Source organism: Prionailurus viverrinus, chromosome E1, assembly GCF_022837055.1.
Source record: "Prionailurus viverrinus isolate Anna chromosome E1, UM_Priviv_1.0, whole genome shotgun sequence".
Taxonomy (NCBI): domain Eukaryota; kingdom Metazoa; phylum Chordata; class Mammalia; order Carnivora; family Felidae; genus Prionailurus; species Prionailurus viverrinus.
Genome location: NC_062574.1, coordinates 15,683,618 through 15,711,062, shown reverse-complemented (window position 1 = coordinate 15,711,062; position 27,445 = coordinate 15,683,618). Strand labels below are relative to the sequence as shown.

Genomic DNA, 27,445 nt, shown 5'->3' with positions numbered 1-27,445 from the left:
CGCCAGTCAGAGTGGCCAAAATGAACAAATCAGGAGACTATAGATGCTGGAGAGGATGTGGAGAAACGGGAACCCTCTTGCACTGTTGGTGGGAATGCAAATTGGTGCAGCCGCTCTGGAAAGCAGTGTGGAGGTTCCTCAGAAAATTAAAAATAGACCTACCCTATGACCCAGCAATAGCACTGCTAGGAATTTATCCAAGGGATACAGGAGCACTGATGCATAGGGCCACTTGTACCCCAATGTTCATAGCAGCACTCTCAACAATAGCCAAATTATGGAAAGAGCCTAAATGTCCATCAACTGATGAATGGATAAAGAAATTGTGGTTTATATACACAATGGAATATTACATGGCAATGAGAAAAAATGAAATATGGCCTTTTGTAGCAACGTGGATGGAACTGGAGAGTGTGATGCTAAGTGAAATAAGCCATACAGAGAAAGACAGATACCATATGGTCTCACTCTTATGTGGATCCTGAGAAACTTAACAGGAACCCATGGGGGAGGGGAAGGAAAAAAAAAAAAAAGAGGTTAGAATGGGAGAGAGCCAAAGCATAAGAGACTGTTAAAAACTGAGAACAAACTGAGGGTTGATGGGGGGTGGGAGGGAGGAGAGGATGGGTGATGGGTATTGAGGAGGGCACCTTTTGGGATGAGCACTGGGTGTTGTATGGAAACCAATTTGTCAATAAATTTCAGAAAAAAAAAAAAAATAAATAAACGAAGATTTGATACCTATGAAGGAGCCAGGCCTGTGGCCGTCTGGCGGAACACTACCCCAGGCAGTCAACTGATGGGCAAATCTAGGATGACAGGGAGAGAAGTTCATTCTAAGCACAGGACAAAGGCTCAGAGATGAGAAACACAGAGTGTGCACAGGGAACAGAGCCTCCTAGGAGATAAGGCTGACGGGGTTGGCAGAGCAAGGGTCCTGAAGGGACCGTGTTCTCTAGGCTTGCAGGCCCCGCATGCCTCTCAGGGAAATATTTTCCACACAGCTCATTGTCACCGGGCCCAGTTTTAGGTTTGTACACACCCTCAAAATATTAGGTACATACTCTAGTAGCCGTCCTAAATAAATTAGGTTTTAGTAGTGTTTGTTACATAAATAATAAAAACAGAGGTTTTTGTCATGTACTGTCAATAAAGTATACTATATCCAGCCCCCCCAAAATAGAGATTTTAATGCTTTCTTTTCACACTCCAGTGGGCATTATTGCAAACCCCTTTGGGATGTCCACGCCCTGCGCTGGAGACAGTGACTCTAGGCAGGGGCTGTTCACTTACGGACTTTAGATAGCCTGGGGGGCTCAGTCATTTAAGCATCAACTCTTGATTTCAGCTTAGGTCATGGTCTCATGGTTTGTGAGATTGAGCCCCGTGTCGGGCTCTGTGCTGACAGTGTGGAGCTTGTTTGGGATTCTCATTCTCTCTCTCTCTCTCTCTCTCTCTCTCTCTCTCTCTTTCTTTCTTTCTGTGTCTCTCTCCTCCCCTCCCCTGCACATACCTTCTCTTTCTCAAAAATAAAAGGACTCTTGACAGGGTAATGACTGGATCAGATTCACATTTAAAATATTCCATCTGGCAGCAGAGCAGAGGGTGAGCCAGGGGAGGCAGAACTGGAGGCAGGAAGACCAGTTGGCAGATCACCTACAGGGGACGATAACAGCCCGAGTGAAGACTGGGATTCAGAAAGCAAGTCCACAGAGCCATTTAGGAGTCCGAAGTCACAGACTGGTTGAAAGGATGTGGAATCTAAAATTCCTCCCTTTACCCACCAAAACACACTTCCTCTGCCCAGTTTTCTAAGAAATCTGGGCCTAGCTGGTGAACAAGACAGATGGGGTCTTTACCAACCCAGAGCTTCTGGTCTACCTTAACAGGTAATAAATACACCATTAACAGATTATAAGCGAATTATTATGGCTCTACAAAGCCTGTTTGTATAATTATGATTTGCTGCTTGCTCTCTAAAGACCCCTAAGTTCTGCTACAACTGTGATAATAGTTAACATTTATTGAACACACAGATACCATTCTAAACATTTAATAGTGGTGTTATGAGAATAAGGAGGCACAGAGGGAGAAAGAGTGCTCAGCCTTGCCATGAAGGAAGCGCACCAAGTACTGTGGGAGCAGAGCACACGCCGCCTCACTTAGTCTCAGGGACCCAAAAAGACTTCCCTGAAGACATGGCATTTCAGTGGCACGTTATACGCCAAATGAAGGATTTTTTTTTTTAATTAAAAAAAATTTTTTTTCATGTTTTATTTATTTCTGAAAGGGCGAGACAGCAGGAGCAGGAGCCTGAGACAGGCTGTCAGCCCAGAGCCCAACATGGGGCTTGAATCCATGAACCACGAGACCATGACCTGAGCCAAATTTGGACGCTTAACCGACTGAGCCACCCAGGCGCACCCAAATGAAGGATTTTGAACTTTGCTCTCTAGGCTGGCAGAAGGAGTGGGTCAACACCAGATACCTTTAAGCTAATTTGGGGATAAGGAGGAAGAGCAGGCTTTAGTGGTAAATAGAGTAGGAGTGGGGTGTAAGGGCAAGCTAAGTTTTGAACATTTGGGGGCCATTCCGGTGGAAGTGTGGATTTGGATATTTGAGTCTGGAGCTCATAATTCTCATAATTATTAATATTTTTGGCATATATCCTTCCAAACTTTTTCTTTTATTTTTTTAATTAAAAAATTTTTTTTAATTTTTATTTTTTGAGAGACAGAACATGGGCACAAGTGGGGGAGCGGGCAGAGGGAGAGAGCGAGGGGGGAGAGAGAGAGGGAGGAAGGGGGAGAGAGAGAGAGAGAGAGAGAGAGAATGAATCTTAACCAGGCTCCACACTCCGTGCAGAGTCCAACGGGGTGCTCAATCCTGTGACCCTGGGATCATGACCTGATCTGAAATCAAGAGTCGGATGCTCAGCTGACTGAGCCATCCAGACTCCCCCTTCTAAGCTTTTTCTAATGAACATATTTGGGGCGCCTGGGTGGCTCAGTCAGTTAAGCATCTGACTTCGGCTCAGGTCATGATCTCATGGTCCGTGAGTTCGAGTCCTGTGTCGGGCTCTGTGCTAACACCTGGGAGCCTGGAGCCTGCTTCAGCTTCTGTCTCCCTCTCTCTCTGCTCCTCCCCCACTTGCCTTCTGTCTCTCTAAAAATAAATAAACATTAAAAAAAATTTCTAATGGACATATTCATTTTTTTAAATAAAGTTGGAGAAAATGGTATGATTCTGTGTGATTGTCTTTTTTGAGATTTCACAGATAGCCTTTAGAGCTCATTGTTTAGTGTGAAAGAGGAATTCTAGGAATTAGCTGGAGGTAGAAATTTGGGAACAACTTGTATAAAGACAGCAGTTTTAGCTGTGAAAATACCATTTGCCCCACTGTATCAAGAATGCTGACTCATCAAAGCAAAAATAACTGTTAGATGTGGAAATTACATAGGAAACCACCAGGTTCTCACTTCTTCCTGATATGTTTTTGTATGTATTTGATTTTATTTATTTTTTATTTATTTTTTTAAATTTTTTTTAACGTTTGTTTATTTTTGAGACAGAGAGAGACAGAGCATGAATGGGGGGAGGGTCAGAGACAGGGAGACACAGAATCGGAAGCAGGCTTCAGGCTCCGAGCTGTCAGCACAGAGCCGGACGTGGGGCTCGAACCCGTGAGCCACGATATCATGACCTGAGCCGAAGTCGGACACTTAACCGACTGAGCCACCCAGGTGCCCCGTATGTATTTGATTTTAAGCTACTGAAGGTAGCAACTAGACATTTGTCATTCCACAGATGTAGTTATATGTCTTGTCTAATCGTACCTCTATGTACACGATAACGTGTAGTGAAGTTTCTTAGCAATGTAAGAAAATTTATGACACAAGGTTGCTTTTATTTCCCCGACCCCAGATTTACACTTAGCAGTTCATTTTCCAGCCCAGATTCCCATGGTCTGTAATGACAACGTAATAGAAAATAGTGGCATGAATCATAATGTCTTTCACCTGTTGCTAAATCTTGGGCAAAACCCATCTCTACACCTCATGGACCTGCAGCAAATACTTCTGAGTCAAGTTTAGAATATTTAGGGGTGCCTGGGTGGCTCAGTCAGTTAAGCGTCCATTTTCAGCTCAGGTCCTGATCTCACGGTTGGTGAGTTCAAGCCCCATGTCAGGCTCTGTGCTGACCTCTTGGAGCCTGGAGCCTGCTTTGAATTCTGTGTCTCCCTCTCTCTCTGTCCCTCCCCCATTTGTGCTCGCTCTCTCTCTCTCTCTCTCTCTCTCTGTCTCTCTCCCTCTCTCTCTCTCTCTCTCTCTCTCTCTAAAATAAACATGAAAAAAACCTTTAAAAAATTTAAAGTAGATGTCAGTGTATCAAGAATGAGTTTAGGGTCACTCTAAGGAGGAGGATGTGTATGCGGTGTCTGTTGAGTAGGAGCAGCTTGCGTGTCAGTGGTTGCCTGGAGATATGTTCCTGGAGGTAGGACATCCCCAGGTAGTTCTAACTCACTAGGTCCATGTGGCAGGAGCTCAGCTTGCTGTATTTATAGGGCTCTTAGGGGTAGTTCTGAAGAGTAGCCAGGTTTGGTAACAAAGATCTGGAAAATTTTTCTAGTCTCCTAGTAGAAAACTGAAGATAATCATTTGCCATGTTTTCATTAAAGGTTTGATTAGGGGAATCTAGGTAAAATCTATAAAAATAAATATAAAACTGATACAATTAATAACTTTGACAGAAGAGTCACGTGGAGCTGTTTCTAAAGATTTTTTTCTAAAGAATTTTTAATGACCCCCCCCGCTAATGCTCTGGATCTGTGTTAAGTGAAAACAGTAAGATGCCAAATTGTTTCTCATGCCAGTTTAATTTTTTTAAGCCACATATTTGCTTAGAAAGAACAGTAGAAAAATACACCAAAACGCTGATGGTGATTATTTTCTGATGGAGGTGCAGTGGGAAGTTCTGTATTTTCTGTAATTAGCAAGAATTGCTATTAGAATCAGGAAATACTTTTCCATCATTAAAACATTTTTAAGTCATAAAACTGTACAACCACCTTATAACTAAACTAGATGGGTGATTCTCAAAGAGCAGATGTATCACCTCCACCCAGGGTCACCAATCTGGATTCCTTTGGGGCATTTCCCCAACACCAGGGGAGTCCCTCCACCCCGTGAGGATTACTAACCTAGCAAGGAGTGTGCCACATCCCTTGGATATGTGGGATGCCTAAAAGTTAGGTTGAGGATCTAACTTTAGAGGTAGCATGGTTAGGGGTGCCTGGGTGTCTCAACTGGTTAAGTGGCCGACTCTTGATTTCGGCTCAGGTCATGATCTCATGGTTTGTGGGTTCGAGCCCTGCATCGGGCTCTGCGCTGATAGGGCAGTGTTTGCCTAGGGTTGTCTCTCTTCCTCTCTCTCTCTCTCTCTCTCTCTCCCATTCTCTCACTTTCTCAAAATAAATAAACATTAAAAAAAAAAAAAAAAAAGCATGGTAGAGTAAGAAAGAGCAGAAACCCAAGAGTCAAGATTGACCCCAACCAAGTCCAGCCATGCTGAATGTTATATACACAGCCTTGGACAAAACATCCATCCTTTCAGAGCCTAATCTCCCGCCCCCGCCCGCCCCCCCACTGAATAGAAAATAGCATGCCTAGTGTGGTTGAGAAGATTAAGGGAAATCATTTCTGTAGAACATCTAGAAGAGTATTGCATAATGAATCCACATTAAACGTTAGCACCCTTTCCCTGCTGGGGAACCAGCAGAAAATCTGGAAGATGAAGGGAACGTGGTCACCAATCGGTCTAGGTAGCATGTGGTCAAACATGATCATTTTATATTTTTAAACATTAAAAATTTTTTTTCAATGTAACTTATTGTCAAATTGGGTAACACAGTGTGTCAAGTGTGCTCTTGGTTCTTGGGGTAGATTGCCGTGGTTCATTGCTTACATACAACACCCAGTGCTCATCCCAACAAGTGCCCTTCTCAGTGCCCATCACCCATTTTCCCCTCTTCCCCCCACTACCCCCATCAACCCTCAGTTTGTTCTCTGTTTTTAAGAGTCTCTTGTGGTTTGCCTCCCTCCCTCTCTGTAACAATCCCCTCCCCCATGGACTTCTGTTAAGTTTCTCAAGATACGAGTGAAAACATGATATCTGTCTTTTCACTGAGCATAATACCCTCCAGTTCCATCCACGTTGCTGCAGATGGCCAGATTTCATTCTTTCTCATTGCCAAGTATTATTTCATTGTATATATAAATTCATCAGTTGATGGACATTTAGGCTCTTTCCATAATTTGGCTGTTGTTGAAAGTGCTGCTATAAACATTGGGATACATGTGCCCCTATGAATCAGCACTCTTGTATCCCTTGGATAAATTCCTAGTAGTACTATTGCTGCGTCGTAGGGTAGCTCTATTTTTAATTTTTTGAGGAACCTCCACACTGTTTTCCAGAGTGGCTGCACCAGTGTGCATTGCCACCAACAGTGTAAGAGGGTTCCTGTTTCTCCACATTTTCGCCAGCATCTGTAGTTTTCTGAGTTGTTAATTTTAGCCGCTCTGACCGGTGTGAGGTGGTATCTCAAGTGTGGTTTTGATTTTTTTTTCCTGATGATGAGTGATGTTGAGCATCTTTTCAAGCATGATAATTTTAGAACATTTCTTTCTGGTCTTTAAATAGTTGCATTTTAGTGTTTTCCTCTTATTAGCATGTTATCATAAACGATCTTTGTTGTTTTGGAGCCTCCCTGCCCAGCATCTCCAGTAGTGTAAAAGTCCACCGCATCAATTTGGCTTGATTTATTTTAACTTTTCTACTGTGGCCATTTAGACCATTCCCATGTTATTGCTCTTTTAAATGCAGTTGAACATCTGAAGGCATAAATATTTTGAATTACTCTTCTTAGAAAAACTGTGATGGCTTAAGCAAGACCTTCATGTTTAAGGAGTTAAATTTAAGCATTGGTTAATGTATGTAGCACCCCAAATCAATATTTACTGTTGTGGAATAACCTCCAAGTCATATTGTTAAGTGAAAAAACTACGATGCAGGGCAATGTGCATTGTATAAAGAAAGGGACGTAAGTTATGGACATGCTTTAAATTTAAATACATAGACCGTTTCTGGGACAGTACAGAAGAAGCCAGCTCGGAGCCATTGCCTCTCAGGAGGAGAATTGGGGCGGACGGGCAGGACAGGGAGAGAAGAAGCCTAGCTTTTCACTAATTTATCCTCTTGTACTGTTTGGCTTTTTGGTTACGTACATGTTTTACCAATTTCTTTTTTGTTTGTTTTTGTTTTACCGATTTCAAATAAACTATAATTTTTAAATTTTGATATAGTTATCCATTGGTACAATGAATTTATGGCTACCTTTCACCCAGATTCTTCAGATGTTAACATTTTTTTAATTAAATTTTTAAAAATGTTGTATTATTTATTTTTGAGAGAGAGAGAGAGACAGAGTGTGAGCAGGGGAGGAGAAGAGAGAGAGACACACAGAATCCAAAGCAGGCCCCAGGCTCTGAGCTGTCAGCACAGAGCCCAACATGGGGCTCGAACCCACAAGCTGTGAGATCATGACCTGAGCCGAAGTCAGACGCCTAACCAACTGAGCCACCCAGGCGCCCTAGATGTTAACATTTTTTAAATAGTCTTTTTTTACAATACTCCCCCCCCCCAATTTTTTTTTTTTTTTTTTAAGGAAGAGGTTATGCCCAGTTTACACATGAAGAAGTATACACTCAGGCTAAACAGATTGCCCTCTATACATAGAGCATGTTCGTAGTGGTAGCACTGTGCCCAATGTAGGTCCTCCAACAAACTCAGCTCCTTTTATTACACTAGTGGTTTATACCCAGTCCGGTTTTGGGGTAACTTGACAGCTTCCTCAATTAAAATAGTTACTAAAAATAACTTCTGTTTTCTGACATTCATTTTCACCTTAGTCTGGATTTCTGAAAATTCTCAGTAACGAGTGGCTTTGTCAGAACAGTAAACAAAGATGTAAATGGCCTGGTCTGACATCTCACTTGTGACCTGGTTCTTTTACCAGGCCTGCTCTTGGCAGGCTCCTGGCCTTCTCCTGCCACCAGAGGTTGTTGGTAATAATTAATAAGCACAGTTCCTGCATCACCCTTGCTTCCTTCTGAGGTAAAATAGCTGTTGAGGGGAAAGGAAAGAGGACTTAAAAAAATTGTTTTTTGAAAACTTGAGTTAAAATGGTGTTATAAAATTGTACAATCTCTATTCCACTAGGGGGCACCATTTCCTTGCATTTTCTGCTGGCTAAGGTTGGAAATAGTCCACTTGTGTGTCATTGTCCTAAAACTCGAAATAACTGTATTATAATTACAATAGCAACGGGTAGCCAATATAGAGCAGTTAGAAAATACTTACAAGTAAAAAGGAGAAAAAATTAGAATCCCTTCTCAGATTGAAATTACTGCTACTGATTTCATAGATTACAGCTACCAGTATAGATTCCACAGCTACCAGTGTTTTTCCTTCCAGATGTTTTTTTCTAATGGAGCTACAAACTTCGAAAAAATAGATTGATTTATTTATCAGCGTATAACATGATGTAGAGGAGTACTCAAGTCGTAAGTGTACAATTTGATGAATTTTCACAAAATGAATACAGCCAGGTAACCACCATTTAGAGAATAAGACATTCGTGCAGCGTCTTTAGATGGACCCCTCTTGCCTTCTCACAGTAACTACCTCCTCCAAAGGTAGCCACCATCCTGGCTCCTGACATGAAAGAATAGCCTCCCTCATTTTTGGACTATATAAAAGGAGTCATACGACATATGTCCTTGTGTCTGGCTTTTTTGGTGCAATATTATGTTAGTAAGATTTATTCCTCTTGTTGTGGGTTGTGATCTTTCATTTTAGTTGGTGTATTTTGTTGTATGACCTTGTCACAATCCTATATGCCAGGGGTCAGCAAACTTTCTGTAAAGGGCTGGATAGGAAATATTTTAGGCATTGTGGACATTCTGTCTCTGTTGTAACTATTCACCTCTGCGCTTGTGGCTCAGAAGCAGCTGTGGATAATATGTAAATGAATGGGCATGACTGTGTTCCAGTAAAACTTTATTTACTAAAAATAGATACCAGGCTGGAATTTGCAGTAGTTGCCAACAACTGCTATACTTTTTTTTTTTTTTAACTTTATTTATTTTGGGAGAGAGTGCAAGTGGGGGAGAGGCAGAGAGAGAGGGAGAGAGAGAATCACAAGCAGGGGACGCGAGACTCGATCCCACAAATGGCAAGATCATGACCTGAGCCGAAATCAAGAGTTGGATGCTCCATCCACTGAACCACCCAGGCGCTCCATCCCAGTGAACCACCCACTCTTTTTTTTTTTTTTAAGTTAAAATTGTATCACACTATGATTAATTTTTTTGAGATGTCATAAATAGCCTCGATAGCTCATTATTTCCCTGTAAAGGGGAAATTCTAGAAAGTGAAGTAATAGCTGGCACTTTTCCTTCTTTTTGTAGTCTCTGGCAAACATTGATGAAGTCGTGAACAAAATTAGACTGAAAATAAGGTAAGTGACACCATATGATTATTAATCGTTGATGAAAAGTATGCTGTTGATTTTAATCATATTCTAGATCACACTTATCTGTTAGAACCCTGAAATCTCAAGTTTGCTGTTTATGACAACTTAAAAAAAAAATAATTCCTTAACTGGATTTCCATATGAACCTTGTGGCAAAGAATCGGATTTTTTTGGTCAGTCTTCAAATTATTTCTAAAAAGGGAAGGAAGCTTTAACAGGCTATTCAAAATGGTTGGTTACAAAAGGAGGTAAAAGCATTTTTTCTCTATTTTTATTGGTTTTATTTCCATAGCAGATTGACCTTTTTTTGTACCTCCGAGTCTTAGATATGAGGATGGGTTTATATATGAATCCCTGGGCCACGTACCAGCTATCAATATGGTCAGATGTGCTCATTGGCGTTTGTGGTGACCGAAGGTTAAATATTGGGATTCATCTGGGATGTGCTTGCCAGAGTTAGATGTCAGGAGTCCTTCCTGCCCAGTAGCCTGGTTCTGGTTTATCCATGTCTGGATTTCCAGCTGTGACACATGGCACATGACACGTGGTTGATGTCAGTACTTCAAATACCGTTTTTTGCATTTGTTTTGTTTTGTTTTGTTTTGTTTGACTTTTGATGAAGAGAAGCCTCACTTTGAATCCAGGAGATGATTTCCCTTTTCCCTTATGACCTTCGGGCCTTTCAGTGAAGACCTTTGCCATGAGTGTGTTGTTCAGTCGGGTGCCTTAGGATGCGCAAAGACGCCTCTTGCTTCAGCTTTGGTGGGCTTCGGCTCTAACAGTTCTAGCAGAGACTACTGAGTTGGCCAGGATTTGCACAGGAAAAATGGTCCAGAAATCACTGCACGACAACATACCTTTGAAACATTCTCTGAACGGAAAGTGGAATTAAACCGGTATGAATGTCTCTGGTTGAGGTGCCACCAAATGGCCCGTGTTGGAACTGGAGTCCACAGATCCACCTCCTACACGGATCGCAGTCAGGGCCCAGAGGATGAAGTGCCGATCCCATATAGCACCCCGGCTCCTTAGCCCTTTAAGGTTTCTAAGGATGTGCTCGGGGATTCTGTGGGGGGCAGTTTGAATTCTCTGACTTGTTCCCATAGAGTTTCGGCAACATCGCCATTCCTGGTTTTCTCCATTGAAAAATACTAAGTTATGTTGGTGCTTTCTGACAGCTCTGAATAATAAGCAAGAATAGGCTTCTTAAAAGGCAGAGACTACTCACCAGTCTATGCTGGGCTCGGCTTCTTACACTGCCATTTGTGCCTTAGCTGGTGTCCGAGGCCTCAGTCTTCCATCATTCAAATTTGTCTGGATAAGGAGGTGCCCCCTGTGGGAGTTGATGGATAAGTTACCAGCTGTTTTTCTTTTGGTCACCCTAGAGTAGAGACTGTTTTAATGATTTGTATCCCTGAACTTTTTCACTAGGAGACTGGATGACAATATTCGAACTGTTGTAAGAGGTCAGACGAACGTGGGGCAGGATGGCAGGCAAGTAAGTAACTTATTCCTCCATATTAATCATATCCTCCTGATTTCTTCACCACCCAATGACCAAGTGACCAGAATGCTTGTGGAGAGCACTTTCTTTCTGATCTGTCCCCGTGCGGCAGGAAGCGTGCATGACTTGTGTCACTACTATCAGAGGTGGGCTGCCTAAACCAGCAGTGAGCTCTCAGTCGGCGTCCCTTGAACCAGGAGCATATGGGAGCACAGCTCACCCGGGCCAGTGCCATGTGGGCTTAAGTGAGAAAACTGAAGTCTCCTTGTCTCTCTCCACAGTGTCAGACACGGATTCATGTCATAGTTGTATAGTTCTTTTTGGATCTAGCTAAGGAGGGCTGTTGGAAGGGAATGAAGGGGGAAAGGGGTGTTTGGGAAGGAGGCATGCTTCCACGACTGAGGGGCCAGCTGTTAGCTATTAACCATTTTCCTTTTCATTTGGATTCTCTTCTGTTTAGGCATCTTATTTCAGAAATTGCTGTCATAACAGAGATGCTGAGCATGCCTTTTCTGGTCTTATGTGCAGTTTCTGCTGTTCCCTTTTCGATACTAACTCCTTAGGTCAGTGTGTGCCTCTGTGATAGTTTCAGTTCTGTTATTTGTCCTCTTTGACATTTTTTAGTGCAGCTATTTTCTTAAAATATACATTATGCTACCCGAATTTTGGGGGGATGGAAGGTGTCATCCTATGTATAAATGTCCTGCTCTCTCTTATTCCTGCTTCTTCTGCTAGTAGCTTATAGGTATTATGTGTCTCTTTTACGTTTTTAGTTTTATCCATGTCTCGATTTCCCCTACGTTTTATGACTAACTTTTCTTCCTAATAACCATCTTCCATTGGCCTATTTGTAAGTATCTCCTTCCTTCCTTGTTGTCATCAGCAGCAGTATTTGTATATAGACCTGTTAGTTTCCTAAGACTGATCCGATTTCCAAGTCCCTGCATCGTTCTTAGCCCTTATTGCTTTGTTTTTGTCTATTTAGGTTTCTCCTATGAAGCATGGCTTCTTTGGCAGGTGAGGCCTGTGTACATGGGGCCCTTAGAGGTAATAAAGAGTAACAATGTAGCCTGCAAATACTCCAGCCTCCTTCTGCCCTTTACCTTTCCTTCTATATGTCTGGTCTTGTCATCTATCTCTTCAGAAACCTCAGTGGCCTCTGTCTACCAGATCGAATCCAAGTTCCTCTGTTTGGCATTCAAGGCCTCAATCTGCCTTTCCAGTTTTGTGTCCTGCCGAGATCCATCCAAACAGAAGGCTTAGTGCTCCGCAAGCACCGTGCTTTCTGAACCCATGCGTTTTACTTTGTTTTGTCTGAAATGCTCCCTCTCCTCTTTTTCTTCCAGTAACTTCATTTCAAAATCTACCTAAGACCCAGCTCAAACACTGCTTCCTCCATGAAATTTTCTGTTTAGCTCATCTGGATATACAGGAATTAGAGTTTTAGACCTAGAAGGGACTTGGAACTCATCTGGTCCACACTTCTCATGAGCAGATTCATCTCGATACCCCTTAGCTACATGTATATCCTTTCTGCCCACAGACTCCCAGGCCTGTGCGTGTACTCTCCTTTGACTTACTAGCGAACAAATCTTGCCCCCTCGACTAGTTTATAAGCTCCTTGAGGCAAGAACTAAATCCTCCCCATCCTTGTATTTCTCTCAACACATAGTTCACGTGCAGTAACGTTTTATTCAACAGTATTGAACATTTGGTCTATGTGAGACTATTTATTTATTGTAAATAAGCAAAAGCCCTTTACCATGAAACATTTTGATCAGCGTGTGTCCCTATAAAGTTGTTTACAGCTTGATTTGTGTGTGCCCAGTCTCGAATGACTACTCTTTGAAATAATGACACACCTTTCTAGTGTGATTTCAACCTGCACTTCGAACGGCTCACTGAAATACTTAACGAGAGGGTCAGGTGTTTAAAATTCCAAGAATGTGAACCTAACAGGAAGGACGCATCAAGACTTTTTGTTGGGTCATGCCATGTAGAGGTGTATCTTGCAGTTAGTTATTTATGATCTGACCTGCGGTCACCAACTAGCAGTAGTGACAGGTCGGGCCCCAAATTAGACCGCCCGTGGGAATGTCGGCCTTCGCCACCTTCACGTGTTCATAGGTGACAGGTTGATGCAGCAGGGCCAGGTCCGGTTTCAGAGAGCAAGACCACATTTTCAAGAATGTTTAGATAGCATTTCAATCTGTGGTGGAATTTTGTGTTCGTCTCCTTAGAATCCAGACAGAGAGGAAGCCCAGAAGAAATAATTGCTTTTCCTGTCATCCCCTCCATCTATCTTTTCCAACAGTTTGTAATGCAAGCTCGAATAGAGACTTTTTTTTTTCCAGGGAGCTTTTGAGTCCCATTCTTGTCAGCCCCTGTGGGTAAAGCCTTGCTATCCAGCCCTGGCTGGCTGGTGGTTTGCTGAAGAGAGACTCCATTTGCCTGGCACAGACTTGGGAGAATTATGGATGTTCCAAAATACTGAGTTTTATAGGTCAAGAGGCCCAAGATTCCCCTCTTCCCTGGAACAGAGTAAAAGTTTGCTTTCAGAACTTGTTTCCTAAGCTTCTGAGGAACACTTGGGAGGAGAGCAATATTATGGGCAGAAGGAAATTTTCATTTTATAACTTTCACCTTGATTGTGTCCAACCAGAACCAGGGTGCTTTTTAATCTGTAAATGAGAGGGAATGTTTATTTCCCATTCGTGGTGTCTTGAAAGACTTTTTTTAGCAAACATTTTTGAAAAGCAGTGTTTCTAACTATAAAATTATCTTTGGGGAGGCAGTGATTTAGAAATTGAAGACACAGGAAGGCACTTCCTGTAGTTTTTTGAGAATTCGGAACCAGCTGCCCAGTTAGCATTCTGCTACACATTTTGGAGAACTTTGGATCGTTGACCACGTCCTACGTGGCAGACGAACTGGTTTAGTCTGTGACCTCTTCTAACCAGACTGTGATGCTCATACAGAGTTAATACAGCACAGAATTCTCCCCATTTTCTTCTGCTGAAATCATCAGGCCAAAGCTTTAATTAAATGCCCACATGTTTCAAACTTTGTGGATAAGATGAGTCAATTCCACTAATACAGGATCTGATATGCTACGAGCCTTACGCAGCTTCCCAAGAATTAAAACAGACAGCTTGGCTGAGGGGGGAAAAGAGGTGAATAGAGGAGTGGGTTAGAAAAAGAGAAAGCTGGCATGTGACATTTCGAGAGTGGCCAAGCATTGACCAGTTCCCAGTAAGTTCACTGAGAAGCACCGAGAGGGTCAGCCACTGGGCTTCTGTCTTCTTGAGTGGAGGAGCTTGGCTACAGTGTTACTGTTGCATCAGAGCAAGACTAAGGTTCGGGAGGGGAAGAAATTGTTATTGCCATCTCCAGCTCAGCTCACCAACATTCGGTCTTTAAGAAGCTTCAAGTATCTGCAGTACAACCTTCCTCCCAGTTCAGGAATCCTTTCTATGGCATCTCTGACATTTCAGTGTCCTTCTGCCTCTGCTTGGACACTCACGATGATGGACAACTCGCTCCTTTGTTGTTCCACGGGAGAGGCTCAGTCTTTTCCAGTATCCAACAGCTTTAATTGTAAGAAACTTCTTTCCTTCTTAGACTGAACTGAAATAGTAAAATAGACCTCATTGTGACTTCTCGTTGCTGAGTTCTGCCAGCTGGACCGGTGTGTAATCCCTTTTCCTTATTATAGTTTCTGAAATTTTAAATGGATATTATGTTCCTTTCTTACTGTTCCTTTTTCTAGGCTAACCATTCTTAGTTTCTTCAGCTTTACAATCTGATCCTTTATCATCCTGGTTACCTTACAGTTTGTCAGCATCATTTTTTTTTTTTTTTTTTTTTTGAGAGAGAGAGAGAGAATGAATCCTGTCAGCATGGAGCCCCACGTGAGACTCGAACTCACAAGCTGTGAGATCACGACCTGAGCTGAAGTCAGACGCTTAACCAACTGAGCCACCCAGGCACCCCTGTCAGCATCATTCTTAAAACATGGTTCCTGGCCAAGAGGACACATACTGTGTGGGCACACAGTGGGACAGTTTACCTCCTTGTTCTAAACTGGGGTTGTTAACAGGGGAACTGGGGGCTCAGGGACTGTCAACTTCCTGAAATTAACTATTCATTTTTGTATGGATAGACTTATTTCTGAAGAACAGGTTCATTGATTTTTCAAAATTCTCTTAAGGAGTCTGTGACTCTTCAAAAGTTAAGGACCACTGGTTTAGACCCTGTTCTCCCATTCATTCATTACCTTGGATTTTTGGGTGAAATTTTGGGCCATGTCATGTTGTTGGCTTCTACGGAGTTGGTGGTTGTCTGAAATCCCCAGGTCAGGAGTTTCAGACAGATGCTCACAGCGCTAGAAAAGTAACCTAAATGGCTTCAGCAGGCCACTGTGCATCCATGTGTATCCACCGGGCGAGTAAATGCCCTATCTAAAGGGGACAGCCACATCTCCGTTCTAACCAATTGTTGTCATGTCTGAATGCACACCTGGAGATGCCAGACCTATCAGGTTTTCAAGAGAAGCCGGAAATCCGGATTTTTGTGTGACTCTCCACATTTTTCAGTGTTGGCTTAGTGTTTTTCACAAATACTGCAAAGGCCAAACAAAACACATCTGCGCCAACAGTTCGCAACATCTGCCCCAGGGCTTTTTTCATATGAACTACTTTTCAACTTTCCTCTGTTTGTTTAAGAAATTCTTTTGAAATCAAGTGCTGAACTTTATGTTGTCCCCCCCATTTCATCTTGCTAGTTTTGCTTGATTGCCCCAGCCAGTTGAGACCTTTTGGAATCTTGATGACTTCCCCTTTTTATCATTAGCACATTTGCCAGACAAATTCTATGTCTTGGCTCACGTTATAGACGAAAAGGTTGAACAGGATGGGTTCATAGCCACGTGGCATGCTATTAGACACTTTCTCTTCTCTTCCTTATCCTCATTTTGGTACAAAGTGCCAGGCCCAGAAAACAAAGAATTTCTTCCTGTCCTTGGTATCTGTCCAGGCCCATGTTTCTTAAATTTTCCATGTCTCCATTTTCCTCAGATAATGGGGGCTAATCATACTTGCCTTCTCTCTTTTCATGGAGACATCGTATAGATTTATTAACTAAATCAGTAAAGCATGTTGCCTTCCAAGGAAGAACTGTTCTTTGCTTTTCATCCTCAAAATTAGGCTATCGTCTAATTCAGGCGTTAGAACAAAAATAGCTGTGCTCCCCAAGACCCTGAACTAGGTAGATGGCGGGAGTTTATAGCATAACATTGATCTTCATTTTGTGGGATTATGAATTTGTATTTGTCAGCTCTCTCGGGAGATGGTTTGAATTTGTCCCCTCAATCACTTCAAATTTATCCTCTCTTATCCTCTCTTTGAGAGGAAAATGAAGCCCATTGATGGAAGAAAATAAATGGCATTAGTATTAAAGGGGCTATAAATAGTTTGAAAAGAAAGGGGAGGGGGGCACTGTCGCTTGCTTCCTCCTGCTGAAGCATACTAAATCTAAAGCAATTGAGCTTTTTTTTCTTTTTAAAAATTTTTAATGTTTATTTATTTTTGGAGAGAGACAGAGCATGAGCAGGGGAGGGACAGAGAGAGAGGGAGACACAGAATCAGAAGCAGACTCCAGGCTCTGAGCTGTCAGCACAGAGTCTGACGCAGGGCTTGAAACCACGAACCCTAGATCATGACCTAAGCCGAAGTTGGACACTCAACTGGCTGAGCCACCCAGGCACCCCAGCAATTGAGCTTTTATTTTATTTATTTTTTATTTTTTATTTTTTCAACATTTTTTATTTATTTTGGGGACAGAGAGAGACAGAGCATGAACGGGGGAGGGGCAGAGAGAGAGGGAGACACAGAATCGGAAGCAGGCTCCAGGGTCCGAGCCATCAGCCCAGAGCCTGACGCGGGGCTCGAACTCACGGACGGCGAGATCGTGACCTGGCTGAAGTCGGATGCTTAACCGACTGCGCCACCCAGGCGCCCCAACAATTGAGCTTTTAAAGCATATGCTCAAATTTGTCCATTAGTGACCGAGAATGGTTAGGCATTTTTTGTTTTGTTTTGTTTTTTAGTTTTTTTTTGGAATGACATTTTCAAAATGTCTACAGACAACACTAAACTTCAGAAGTTGCTGAGACCTGAGAAGGACCTGGGAGTGCCGGAAGCCCTGTGACCACCCACTGGGGCAGTGGAGTCAGGTTGTGAGGGTTCTCGGGGCTTTGCGCCTCTCCGGCAGCCTTCCGTAGGCGAGTGGTGCCTCTGGTTTTGATCGAGGCTCTCCACCGTTCTCCAGGCAGCATTTCTTACATCTGGTGCAAAGGTTGGCTTGCCTTTATTTGACAAGTCGAATCTGAATAAGTGTTCAGTTTTGCCTACTTGTCAAGCACTGCTGACTGTAGTTGAGGCAAGGACTTGTAGTGACGGTTCAGTCTGATCACCATGCCTCAACCCTTTTATGGCACGTGAGCCTTACCAGCACTTTTCGACAGAGTGATTTGTTTGCTACATATTGGAACCCTGGCCACTTGCCTTCTATGATCTCTGATTTTAAGACAAGCTGTAAGGAAGTCAAATAGCTGTCCTTGCTCTCCTCTGTGGAGAGTGAAGAACTAAAAAAGGGCACATTTTATTTGAATTCACTAAGGATTGGGGTAATTGGACATTGTCACTGATATAACATTGGATGGCATCCTGGTCAAATGAAAACACCTGAGCTTTGAATTTAAATTTTGGCTCTGCCCCTGGGTGTGACCTTGGACAAGTTTCTTAACTTCTCTGAGCGGAGGGTTCTTGTCTGTGGTATAGAGAGAGACAGTGATAACTGCTTCAGGGTGGCAGGGCTCTGTGGTGCTCAGCAAATGGCCGAGATGGTGCTGCTGCTGCTGATGTGACGTAACCCCCTGGAATATCCCAATTCCGTGCATCCAGGCGTTTGTCAAGTTCCTGTGACTTTTCCATCACTTCCACTCCTTTTCGTTCCTAAAGCCCTGCTTCAGGGCCACTTCAAAGGCTCTGCAAGCCTCCCTACTGTCCCTCGGTGAGCCGTTGTCTGTGAATGAAATTGCAGCACAGCTTACCTGTGGCCCAGAATACCTGCTGTTCCATCAGAGGTGGTGAAAGGCTCTGTTCTCTTGTCCTGGCCTTACGACCTGCATCGGACTTTTGCCAGGGCTGCCCCTCCCCCAGGGGTTTCAGGCTCTTGAGAGGTGTGTTCGAGCAGTGGTTCTCAGGGCCTCACGCCCTTCCTGCGGTGCCTGCTCAGAGTCCACCGACTCTGCTCCGGGAGGAGGCTCTCTCCGGTTTCCCACTCTGCAGCTTTTCTCACGAGCCAAGATCTCCAGAAAGAGCCACAGAGCGGGTGCGAACCGTTCTGTGCAGTCATCTCCCAGAGGTTCTGTACTGTCGCGCTAGCCCTGCACTTGGCCGTCGGTCATTTGTTAGAAATTTTAGCGGATTCCTTCCCGTCTGCTTGAACAGCTCGGCCACGTGTGAGATGGTCCTTGCTTGTCCCGAGCTCTCTGATGGATTCAAGGAAAGTTGTGATTTTTTTGGTTTGTGTATTTTTTTCTCACTGTTAATATAAGAGCAATGCTGTCTCTGGCTTCTGCATCCCAGGCGAGAGCCCAGCTGACCAGTGGCTTTCAAGGTGGCCTGGTATGATAAGTTCATTAATAAGGTTTTAGATTCTACATTGCAACTAATCTTTAAGAATCTACCGCTTTTTGAGTTTTGATGTACTTTCAAGGAGGATTATCAACAAGCCCAGGGAAAAAGTGTTAAAATATTTCTTTTCTTTTCAGTTTTTTTTTTTTTTGCCTTCTATTCAGATTTTATTTATTTTTTATTTTTTTTAGTTTACATCCAAATTAGTTAGTATATAGTGAAGCAGTGATTTCAGTGGATTCCTTAATGCCCCTTCCCCATTTAGCTCATCCCCCCTCCCACAACCCCTCCAGCAACCCTCAGTTTGTTCTCCATATTTAAGAGTCTCTTATGCTTTGTCCCCCTCCCTATTTCTATATTATTTTTGTTTCCCTTCCCTTATGTTCATCTGTTTTGTCTCTTAAAGTCCTCATATGAGTCAAGTCATAGGATTTTTATCTTTCTCTGACTAATTTCACTTAGCGTAATACCCTCCAATTCCATCCACGTAGTTGCAAATGGCAAGATTTCATTCTTTTTGATTGTCGAGTAACAACCCCATTGTATATATATACCACTTTTTCTTTATCCATCCATCCATCGACGGATATTTGGGCTTTTTCCATACTTTGGCTATTGTTGACGGTGCTGCTATAAACATGGGGGGGGGGGCATGTGTCCCTTCGAAACAGCACACCTCTATCCCTTGGATAAATGCCTGGTAGTGCAATTACTGGGTCGTAGGGTAGTTCTATTTTTAGTTTTTTGAGGAACCTCCATACTGTTTTCCAGAGTGGCTGCACCAGCTTGCATTCCCATTTTTAAAATTTTTTTAATTGTTTATTTATTTTTGAGAGAGAGAGAGTGTGTGTGAGCTGGGGAAGGGGCAGAGAGAGGGAGACACAGAATCTGAAGCAGGCTCCAGGCTCCGAGCTGTCAGCACAGAACCCGACATGGGGCTGGAGCTCGCAAGCCGCAAGATCATGACCTGAGCCAAAGTAGGACGCTTAACCAACTGAGCCACCCAGGTGCCCCACTTTGCTTTTTAAACAAATTTTTTAATGTTTATTTATTGTTGAGGGAGACAGAGTGTGAGCAGGCAAGGGGCAGAGAGAAAGGGAGACACAGAATCCAAAAAAAGTTCCAAGCTCTGAGCAGAGCCCACCTCGGGGCTCGAACACACGAACTGCAAGATCATGACCTGACACTTAACCGACTGAGCCACCCCAGGTGCCCCAAGATATTTCTGTCTTTTCTAACTACTTATCTGTGTGAAGCCGCATTTTCATCATATTTTTCAACCACACAACATATCACAGCAGAGTCAATCCAGAGGCCTGCAATGAGAGTCCAGCTGGTCTCTCGTAAAGTAGATGCTGAAGATATTCACAAAGGCACAGAAATAGTGCCATTTTTGTGAAATTTGTTTTGTTTAGGGGGAATACAGTTGTTTTTCATAAAGACATGTTACTTATGTTAACATATAATGAGCTTATTGTTATTTTTTTTTAAGAATTTTTTTTTTTAATGTTGGGCACCTGGGTGGCTCAGTCAGTTGAGTGACTGTTGATTTCTGCTCAGGTCATGATCTCACAGTTTGTGAGTTCGAGCCTCGCATTGGGCTCTGAGCTGACAGCATGGAGGCTCACTCAGTAAATATTGAGTGCCTTCTTTATGCTGGACACTATTCTAGGCATTGAGGATAATGCAATGAACAATGCAGAGAGACCCTAAGTGTGACATTTTTTCACTTCCAGAATCTGTGACTGTTAAGAAGTTATTCTTGTGACCTTGGCTCACTAAACATGTTTGCCAGGAAATTGAAACTGAATTTTATTAAATGCCTTTTCAGCATCTACTGATATAATCACATGGCTTTTCCATCTAATTGATTAGCTTAGTTTGGGGTTTTATTTTTTTAACATTTAATCCTACCTGCTGAGTCATTGTGTTGTTGTCCTTCTAATGTGTTGTTAAATTCTGGCATTTGCATCTGGGATTTTCATTCATGTTCAAAAACTTCAGTCCTCTTTATGACTGAATAATATTCCACTGTATGCATGTACCACATTTTTGTGTATCTGTTCCTCTGTTCCTGGACACTTGGGTTGTCTCCACCTTTTGGGTGTTGTGAACAATGCTGTAATGAGTACTGACACACAAATATCTGTTTGAGTCCCTCCTCTCAATTCCTTTTAGTATGTACTTAGGCATTGAATTGCTGGATCATATGGTAATTTTTAATCATTTCAGTGTATTTAATCTCTTTGGAAACATTTTTTTTCCACATTGTTCTGAACTTTAATAGATTTATTTTTCCACAAGACAAGCGTACATTCGTATTTTATCTTCATTTAATCCATACAGACTGTGTTTCAGATTAGCTGTAGAGTCATAAGCTTTTGTGTTCAGGACCTAATAATGGTGATGCTGTCCCCTCCAAAAAAGAAAACTACCACGATTATTTCCTTTAGCTAAGAAGTCCAGCAGTTGGACTCTTTCCTCCCTGACCTTAGAAACACATCAAGTCCCACTTGTGTGCAGCATGACTATTGAAAATGGTTTTAGGAAAATAGTGTGCCAAGAAGGAACACTGAAGTTTATTATTCTTCTGAGCCATCCCCATATAAATTGGCACTCCTCAGGAGCCAAGAAAGAAGGTCAAGCATAACTTTTGCCATCTGCTTGTTTCCATGTTAAAGGCAGTCACAAGTTTAAACTAGAGTCTCTACATCTAAAGAGGAAAATGCCATTCATCACTACTGTAACTGCTCTGGCTATTACCCAGGTTACTCTTGCTTTTGACTGCTAGTAGTTAGTGACTTGGGAAGGAAAATTCCATCCTTAGTTTGAGGTTGCACGTTAGAAAATTGCTGACAGGGCAAAGCTTTCTGGGTTTCAGATCCTTGACACAATAAGTCATTCAAATATGTTTGAACAATGGATGGAAATTTGAAACTCTGTCTTCATGTAAGAACTTGACCTCCTTTTTGCTCTTCCTTTTTTCACCCATGGAAATACAGGATTTAGAACAGCGGGAGTTCAGTGCTGTGGTTGTTCTGTCATCATTTCCATTTATAAATCCCAGTGAGTCTGTAATATAGCTATAAAATGTCTTGTGCTGTAGTTTGGGCTCTGAGGTCTTCTCTAGAAGAAGATTAATTTTGTAAAATTAAAGATAATGCTTTTTTTAGTCTGTTTTGGTTTGGTGTTCTATAGTCTTCTAGATTAAAGCTCTGAAACGTAAGAAACTATCGTCCTCCATACAGTATTGGGTCACATGCCAGGATCTTTGATTTTTGTTTCCATGTTATATTGTAAACTCTGAACAGATGCTGTGTTGGTCTGTGTTGGTCAGTGTTGCACGTGATACCTGGAGTATGGATGTTAGGCAAAATATATTAGTGCTACTTTCATAATGGCCTCCAAGCATAAGGGAGACATTTCTTGGGAGATGTACTTACTGACAGGTAAATTTGATGACCCAAATACTGTCTTTCATAAAGAAAAGAGGTGAACTGAGGGGTCTTTATCCCATCTCAGACCGAATTACTCACCTTTGTCCCCTTGTCATACTTCTGAACTTTTCTTGTTCTCGGTCACATAAGAACAGTAGGGACGGGTAGCCAACACCTACTCATATGGTAATATCATTTATGTAGGCCAAGTGCTACACTCTTTTTTTTCATTGAATACTTGGAGATTCTGATCTTTGGAGATTTCTGGTGACTGGATGAGCATCTTGTGGTCAGGTTCCAATACATCTGTCAGCTCTGGAATTACCCAGACCTCTAGAATTAAGAATGTATTATTGTAGGAGAAATGTGTCTTTCTTGATTGATTCACTATAAGCAGAGACATGTTAGAGTTGCTTTGACAGAAGGTACATTTTGAGTCATTTGTCTTGATCTATAATGTTGATGTTTTATTACAATATAAACATGCTTGTCTTACATTCTACAAAATATTTATTGCAATATTTCCAAATTACTTGATGTAATATAAAATGGGTATAATTCTCTCCATTTTACAGGTGAAGAGGCAGGCTCAGATAGGTTCTGTGACTTGCCCCAAATCACAGTCAGTGAATCCCAGGTCCAGATTTTCTGCTTCCCAGTATGCTGTGTACTTGTCCATCCCAAATTCTCTTTTGAAATAGTGACAGGTTTTTTTTCTTTTTGAGAGAAAGAGAGGGTGCAAGTGAACCAGGGGCAGAGAGAGAGAGAGAAGCGGGTCTCACCCAAAGTGGGACTCCTGTTCACCCACAACAGGGCACAAGCTCACCCAATGTGGGACTCAAAACTCATGAACTGTGAGATCATGACCTGAGCCAAAGTCAGATGCTTAATGGCTAAGTCACCCAGGTGCCCAACAATGACAAACTTTAAAAGCGGATTTGAGAATCACTGTTCAGAACCTGAAAAGTTAAGTGGTTCCCAAGGGAATCCTAGCAATGACAGTGACCCATGGCCTTGTTAACCAGCTAGGTCCCTCGCAATGACAGTGACCATGGCCTTCTTAACCAGCTAGGTCCCTCGCAATGACAGTGACCATGGCCTTCTTAACCAGCTAGGTCCTTCACAGCATAATGAGGAGGCTAGGCAGAGAGAAGTGCTCAAGGCTGAAAGGAGAGAGCTGAGTGATCTGTGCACACCGGTAGTACTGGAGAGAGGCAAGAGAGATGGGAGGAGATCATTCAGATGGAGCCCCAAGGGGGTCCATGGCCTAAAGGGCTTTTGGTACAGAAGGTATCTCCAAAAGTCAGCTGAAGGAACATCCAGTTGTGAGCACAAAAGGTCGTTTTCTTCTGAATGAAGACTCGTGATATAGATGGGACTTTCTAAGTGACTAACAAGTAATAGTAAAATATGGGGGATTAGAACTTAACATGGCAACTGGGAAGTCCCAGCTGTTTGTGGGAAACAGTCCTTTGTTAAGCTGGGACAAATTGTTCCTTTAAGTGTGCCCCATTTCCTAAAATATTGAATTTCTCTACCTTTTATTCAGCTGAGACGTTTGTTTAAACACTTCCTTGGCGTTGCCATTTGGAGTTTTTGCTTTCAATGTGCTTGTCCCCCCGGGTTACGTTTCCTCAAAGGGAGCTGAGCTCGAATGCATTCACCACTCCCAGCTATTTCGGGGCTAACATATTTTAAGTTATGGGTGATAACAGATACAAGCAGAACTTTCAAAAGTGAATGTTTAGTCTTGTTTGGGCACTGCTGGATTTGTGTCCTGGTCTTGCCTTGTGATTTTAACTTCTGGCTTGTCTCCTAAAAACAATAAAAAAGATCTCTTTGGTTCATGTTTTCAGTGGCTGTGGTTTGCAGAAATCATAAATAAAAGTGACTTAGGTGGAACGGAGCATTTTAACAAATAAGGTGCGAATTACTCCTTTTGCCCTTTACATTCTTTTGGTTCACAAACTTGGAAAGAAATCTGTGCTTTAAATAAAACCCCTTTATACTCAAGATTTCTGAATAAGCAGTGAAGGAATTGGTGTTAACGCCAGTGATTCTCATCTGATGGGTGCCCATCCAGCCTTTGACCATGACTGCCAGACCTAGAAGATATGTGGTGTGTTCCAGGGTACAGGGAAGCTGTACACGTGCGCCCATCCGTAGCCATGAGATTCCCGTAGCCTCTGCTGCTGTTTGGCACCGTTATTGGGAATGGGCTGCATTGTTATTATTGCTGAAGCTTCTTAAAGCACCTCTCCTCCAGCTGAGGATGCCCTGTTTCCGTAGCAACAGCTCTTCATGATGCCAGAGTGGCCAGCAGTATCAAAACTAGGGACATGCCATAAATAAAGGCTACTTATCTACCTTCAGTAGATGCCCCTTGCTTTCCAAATGATTCTGGCATTCTTTCCTCATACCTCTTTGTATCATTCTCACCTTACAGTTATTTCTATTTCTTACATGTATTCCTTACAAGCTCTTTATTTTTATTTATTTATTTATTTTTATTTTTAAAAATTTATATCCAAATTAGCATATAGTGCAACAATGATTTCAGGAGTAGATTCCTTAATGCCCCTTCCCCATTTAGCCCATCCCCCCTCCCACACTCCCTCCAGTAACCCTCTGTTCTCCATATTTATGAGTCTCTTATGCTTTGTCCCCCTCCCTGTTTTTATATTATTTTTGTTTCTCTTCCCTTATGTTCATCTGTTTTGTCTCTTAAAGCCCTCATATGAGTGAAGTCATATGATATTTGTCTTTCTCTGGCTGACTAATTTCACTTAGCATAATACCCTCCAGTTCCATCCACGTAGTTGGAAGTGGCAAGATTTCATTCTTTCTGATTGCCGAGCAATACTCCACTGTGTATATATACCACATCTCCTTTATCCATTTATCCATCGATGGACATTTGGGCTCTTTCCATACTTTGGCTATTGTTGATGGTGCTGCTATAAACATTGGGGTGCCTGTGTCCCTTCGAAACAGCACACCTATATTCCTTGGATAAATACCTTGTAGTACAATTGCTGGGTCGTAGGGTAGTTCTATTTTTAGTTTTTTGAGGAACCTCCATACTATTTTCCAGAGTGGCTGCACCAGCTTGCATTCCCACCTTATAAGTTCTTTAAAGACATGTCCCCATTTAGTGATCTTTGATTCTCAGCATCTATCATAGTACATATAATCTTACTTTTTATTGAAGGAGTGAATAAAAGATTGAAACTTTTTTTTCTGGAGAATGTTTCATTTTCAACATGGTTCAGAGGAACAGTTTCCCTGATTCTGCATATGCCTGCAGATGTTGAACTTAACCAGCTTACTTACAAACTCTAAAGGATGGGTTAACAACCTTTGGCTATTGAAGTGATAGTCATATTTGAAATATTGTACTCTTCATCTGGGGGATCTGGGAATGATATTAATAGTGGCCTTTTAATGAGCCCCTTTTATGAGTTGAGTCCCCCGTCAGGGTTCTCTTTGGTGCAGAAGACAAAATCCCAGTTCAAGCTGGCATAGGCCAACAGGAGGATTATTAGAAAGGCACTTGTGTCTTGTTTTGAAGAAGTTGAAGTCAGACCATGGAATAGCAGTGTCGCAGCTCACCTTGTCAGACCAAACAGTTGAAGCCCGGATCGGAATAATGCACCCAATTTTTCTGTATCTGTCTCTCTGCCTGTGTTTACTTTATCATCACTACCTGGAGACCAGCCTCTTCCCCTTTCTGGGGAACCTCGCTGCTCTCTAACTCAGCTTCTCATTTGGGGCTCCCGCCAGGCAGAGATGAACTCTCTTTGCCAATTTGTTCTGGAAAGTCACAAGAAAACTATCTGGCTCAGCTTGGACCAGGGCTGCTTCTGAAACAGCCGACTCTAAAAGAACACAATGAGAGGAAGATTCCCAGGAGGAAGGAACTGGGTAAACAGTTTCAAAGGTGTTCATAATAAGCCCTGCATTCCTTCCTAGCAGAACGGCTTTGAGGTAGGAGCTCCTGTTCTAGAAATGATGAGCCTGTGCCTCCTGGAGGTAAAGTGGCTTGTTAGAGATCACACGGTAAGCTGCAAGGGCAACACTCAAGTCCCAGTTTGCTTGTTCGAAAACCCTTGCCTTTTACTAATACAGTGCGTTGCTTTTCCAAACAGTAGGGAAGGAAACGGCAGACAAGTGTGGAATTGGACAACAGAAATGATAGCAGAGTGGTGGGAAAATACAATCTTCTTCCCAGGAACCTTGAATATTAGCACCTTACTTTTTCAAGGAACATAAAGCCCTACTAGTTCTTCTGAAAACGAGCAACGTTTTCTTCCTTCGGCAGTGGTGACAAATGGGATCTTCGTTCCAAATCTCTTAAAGGCTGCCTGTGAACCCACAGGATAAAGGCAATATAATTCTCTTATAACAGAGCAAACTGCAAAATTACATGCATCCACGCGCCAAACAGGATATTAATTTCTCAAGGCATTTCCATTGGATCAAATCTCCTCTGTCTATACAGGTAGCGCGTGACGGTTCTGGACAAAAAATTAAAAAGATGAAAGAAAAAAGCAGTGGAGTCTATGGTGCCAGGTCCCATGCTGCTTATCTTCTGTGCACGTGACCCAGCGTGGGTTTGGTAGCCTGTTCAGTCTACTTTAGGAGGCAAGGAAAATTAAGAATAATGGGTACAGGGAATGGTGCACAGAGATAGCCTGATTGGTTCTGCTCAGTCTTCAGAGCTAGCCCGATGGGTTGCTTTGCATCTCCTAGCTGTAGAATTAGGGTTTCCAAAGAGGACCGCTGTAATAACTGCTGCTTAGTAATACCCTCGAATGCAGGCTGTAGCCACGCTTTCGATCTCAGTTTAGAAATTCCGGTAAGGGTAGGGGCGCCTGGGTGGCTCAGTCAATTAAGCGTCTGACTTCATCTCAGGTCATGATCTCGTGGTTTGTGGGTTCGAGTCCCGCATCAGGCTCTGTGCTGACAGCTCAGAGTCTGGAGTCTTTCAGTTTCTGTGTCTCCCTCTCTCTGCCCCTCCCTTGCTCGTGCTCTGTCTTTCTGTGTCTCTCAACAATAAATAAATGTAGAAAGAAAGAAAGAGAGAGAGAGAGAGAAAGAAAAGGGAAAGGAAAAGGAAAAGGAAAAGGAAAAGAAAAGAAAGAAATTCCGGTAAGGGTAGATTGAAAGCAGACATGTTTGGGTGATTAGTTCTGTTTTTAATCTACATACAGCT

At 42.5% G+C, this 27,445-nt stretch overlaps 1 protein-coding gene across 2 annotated transcripts in view; it reads left to right on the top strand.

Moving 5' to 3' along the window:
- Nucleotides 1–27,445, top strand: part of VPS53 (VPS53 subunit of GARP complex) — a 156,883-nt gene that overhangs the window by 8,632 nt on the left and 120,806 nt on the right. For both annotated transcript variants that reach the window (XR_007146837.1, XM_047832644.1), the window contains exons 3-4: nt 9,528–9,577; nt 11,024–11,090. Coding sequence is in view for 1 of the 2 variants with exons in the window: in XM_047832644.1 (XP_047688600.1) it covers nt 9,528–9,577; nt 11,024–11,090 (117 nt within the window). In the remaining variant the exon portion in view is untranslated. The remainder of the gene's footprint in view (nt 1–9,527; nt 9,578–11,023; nt 11,091–27,445) is intronic.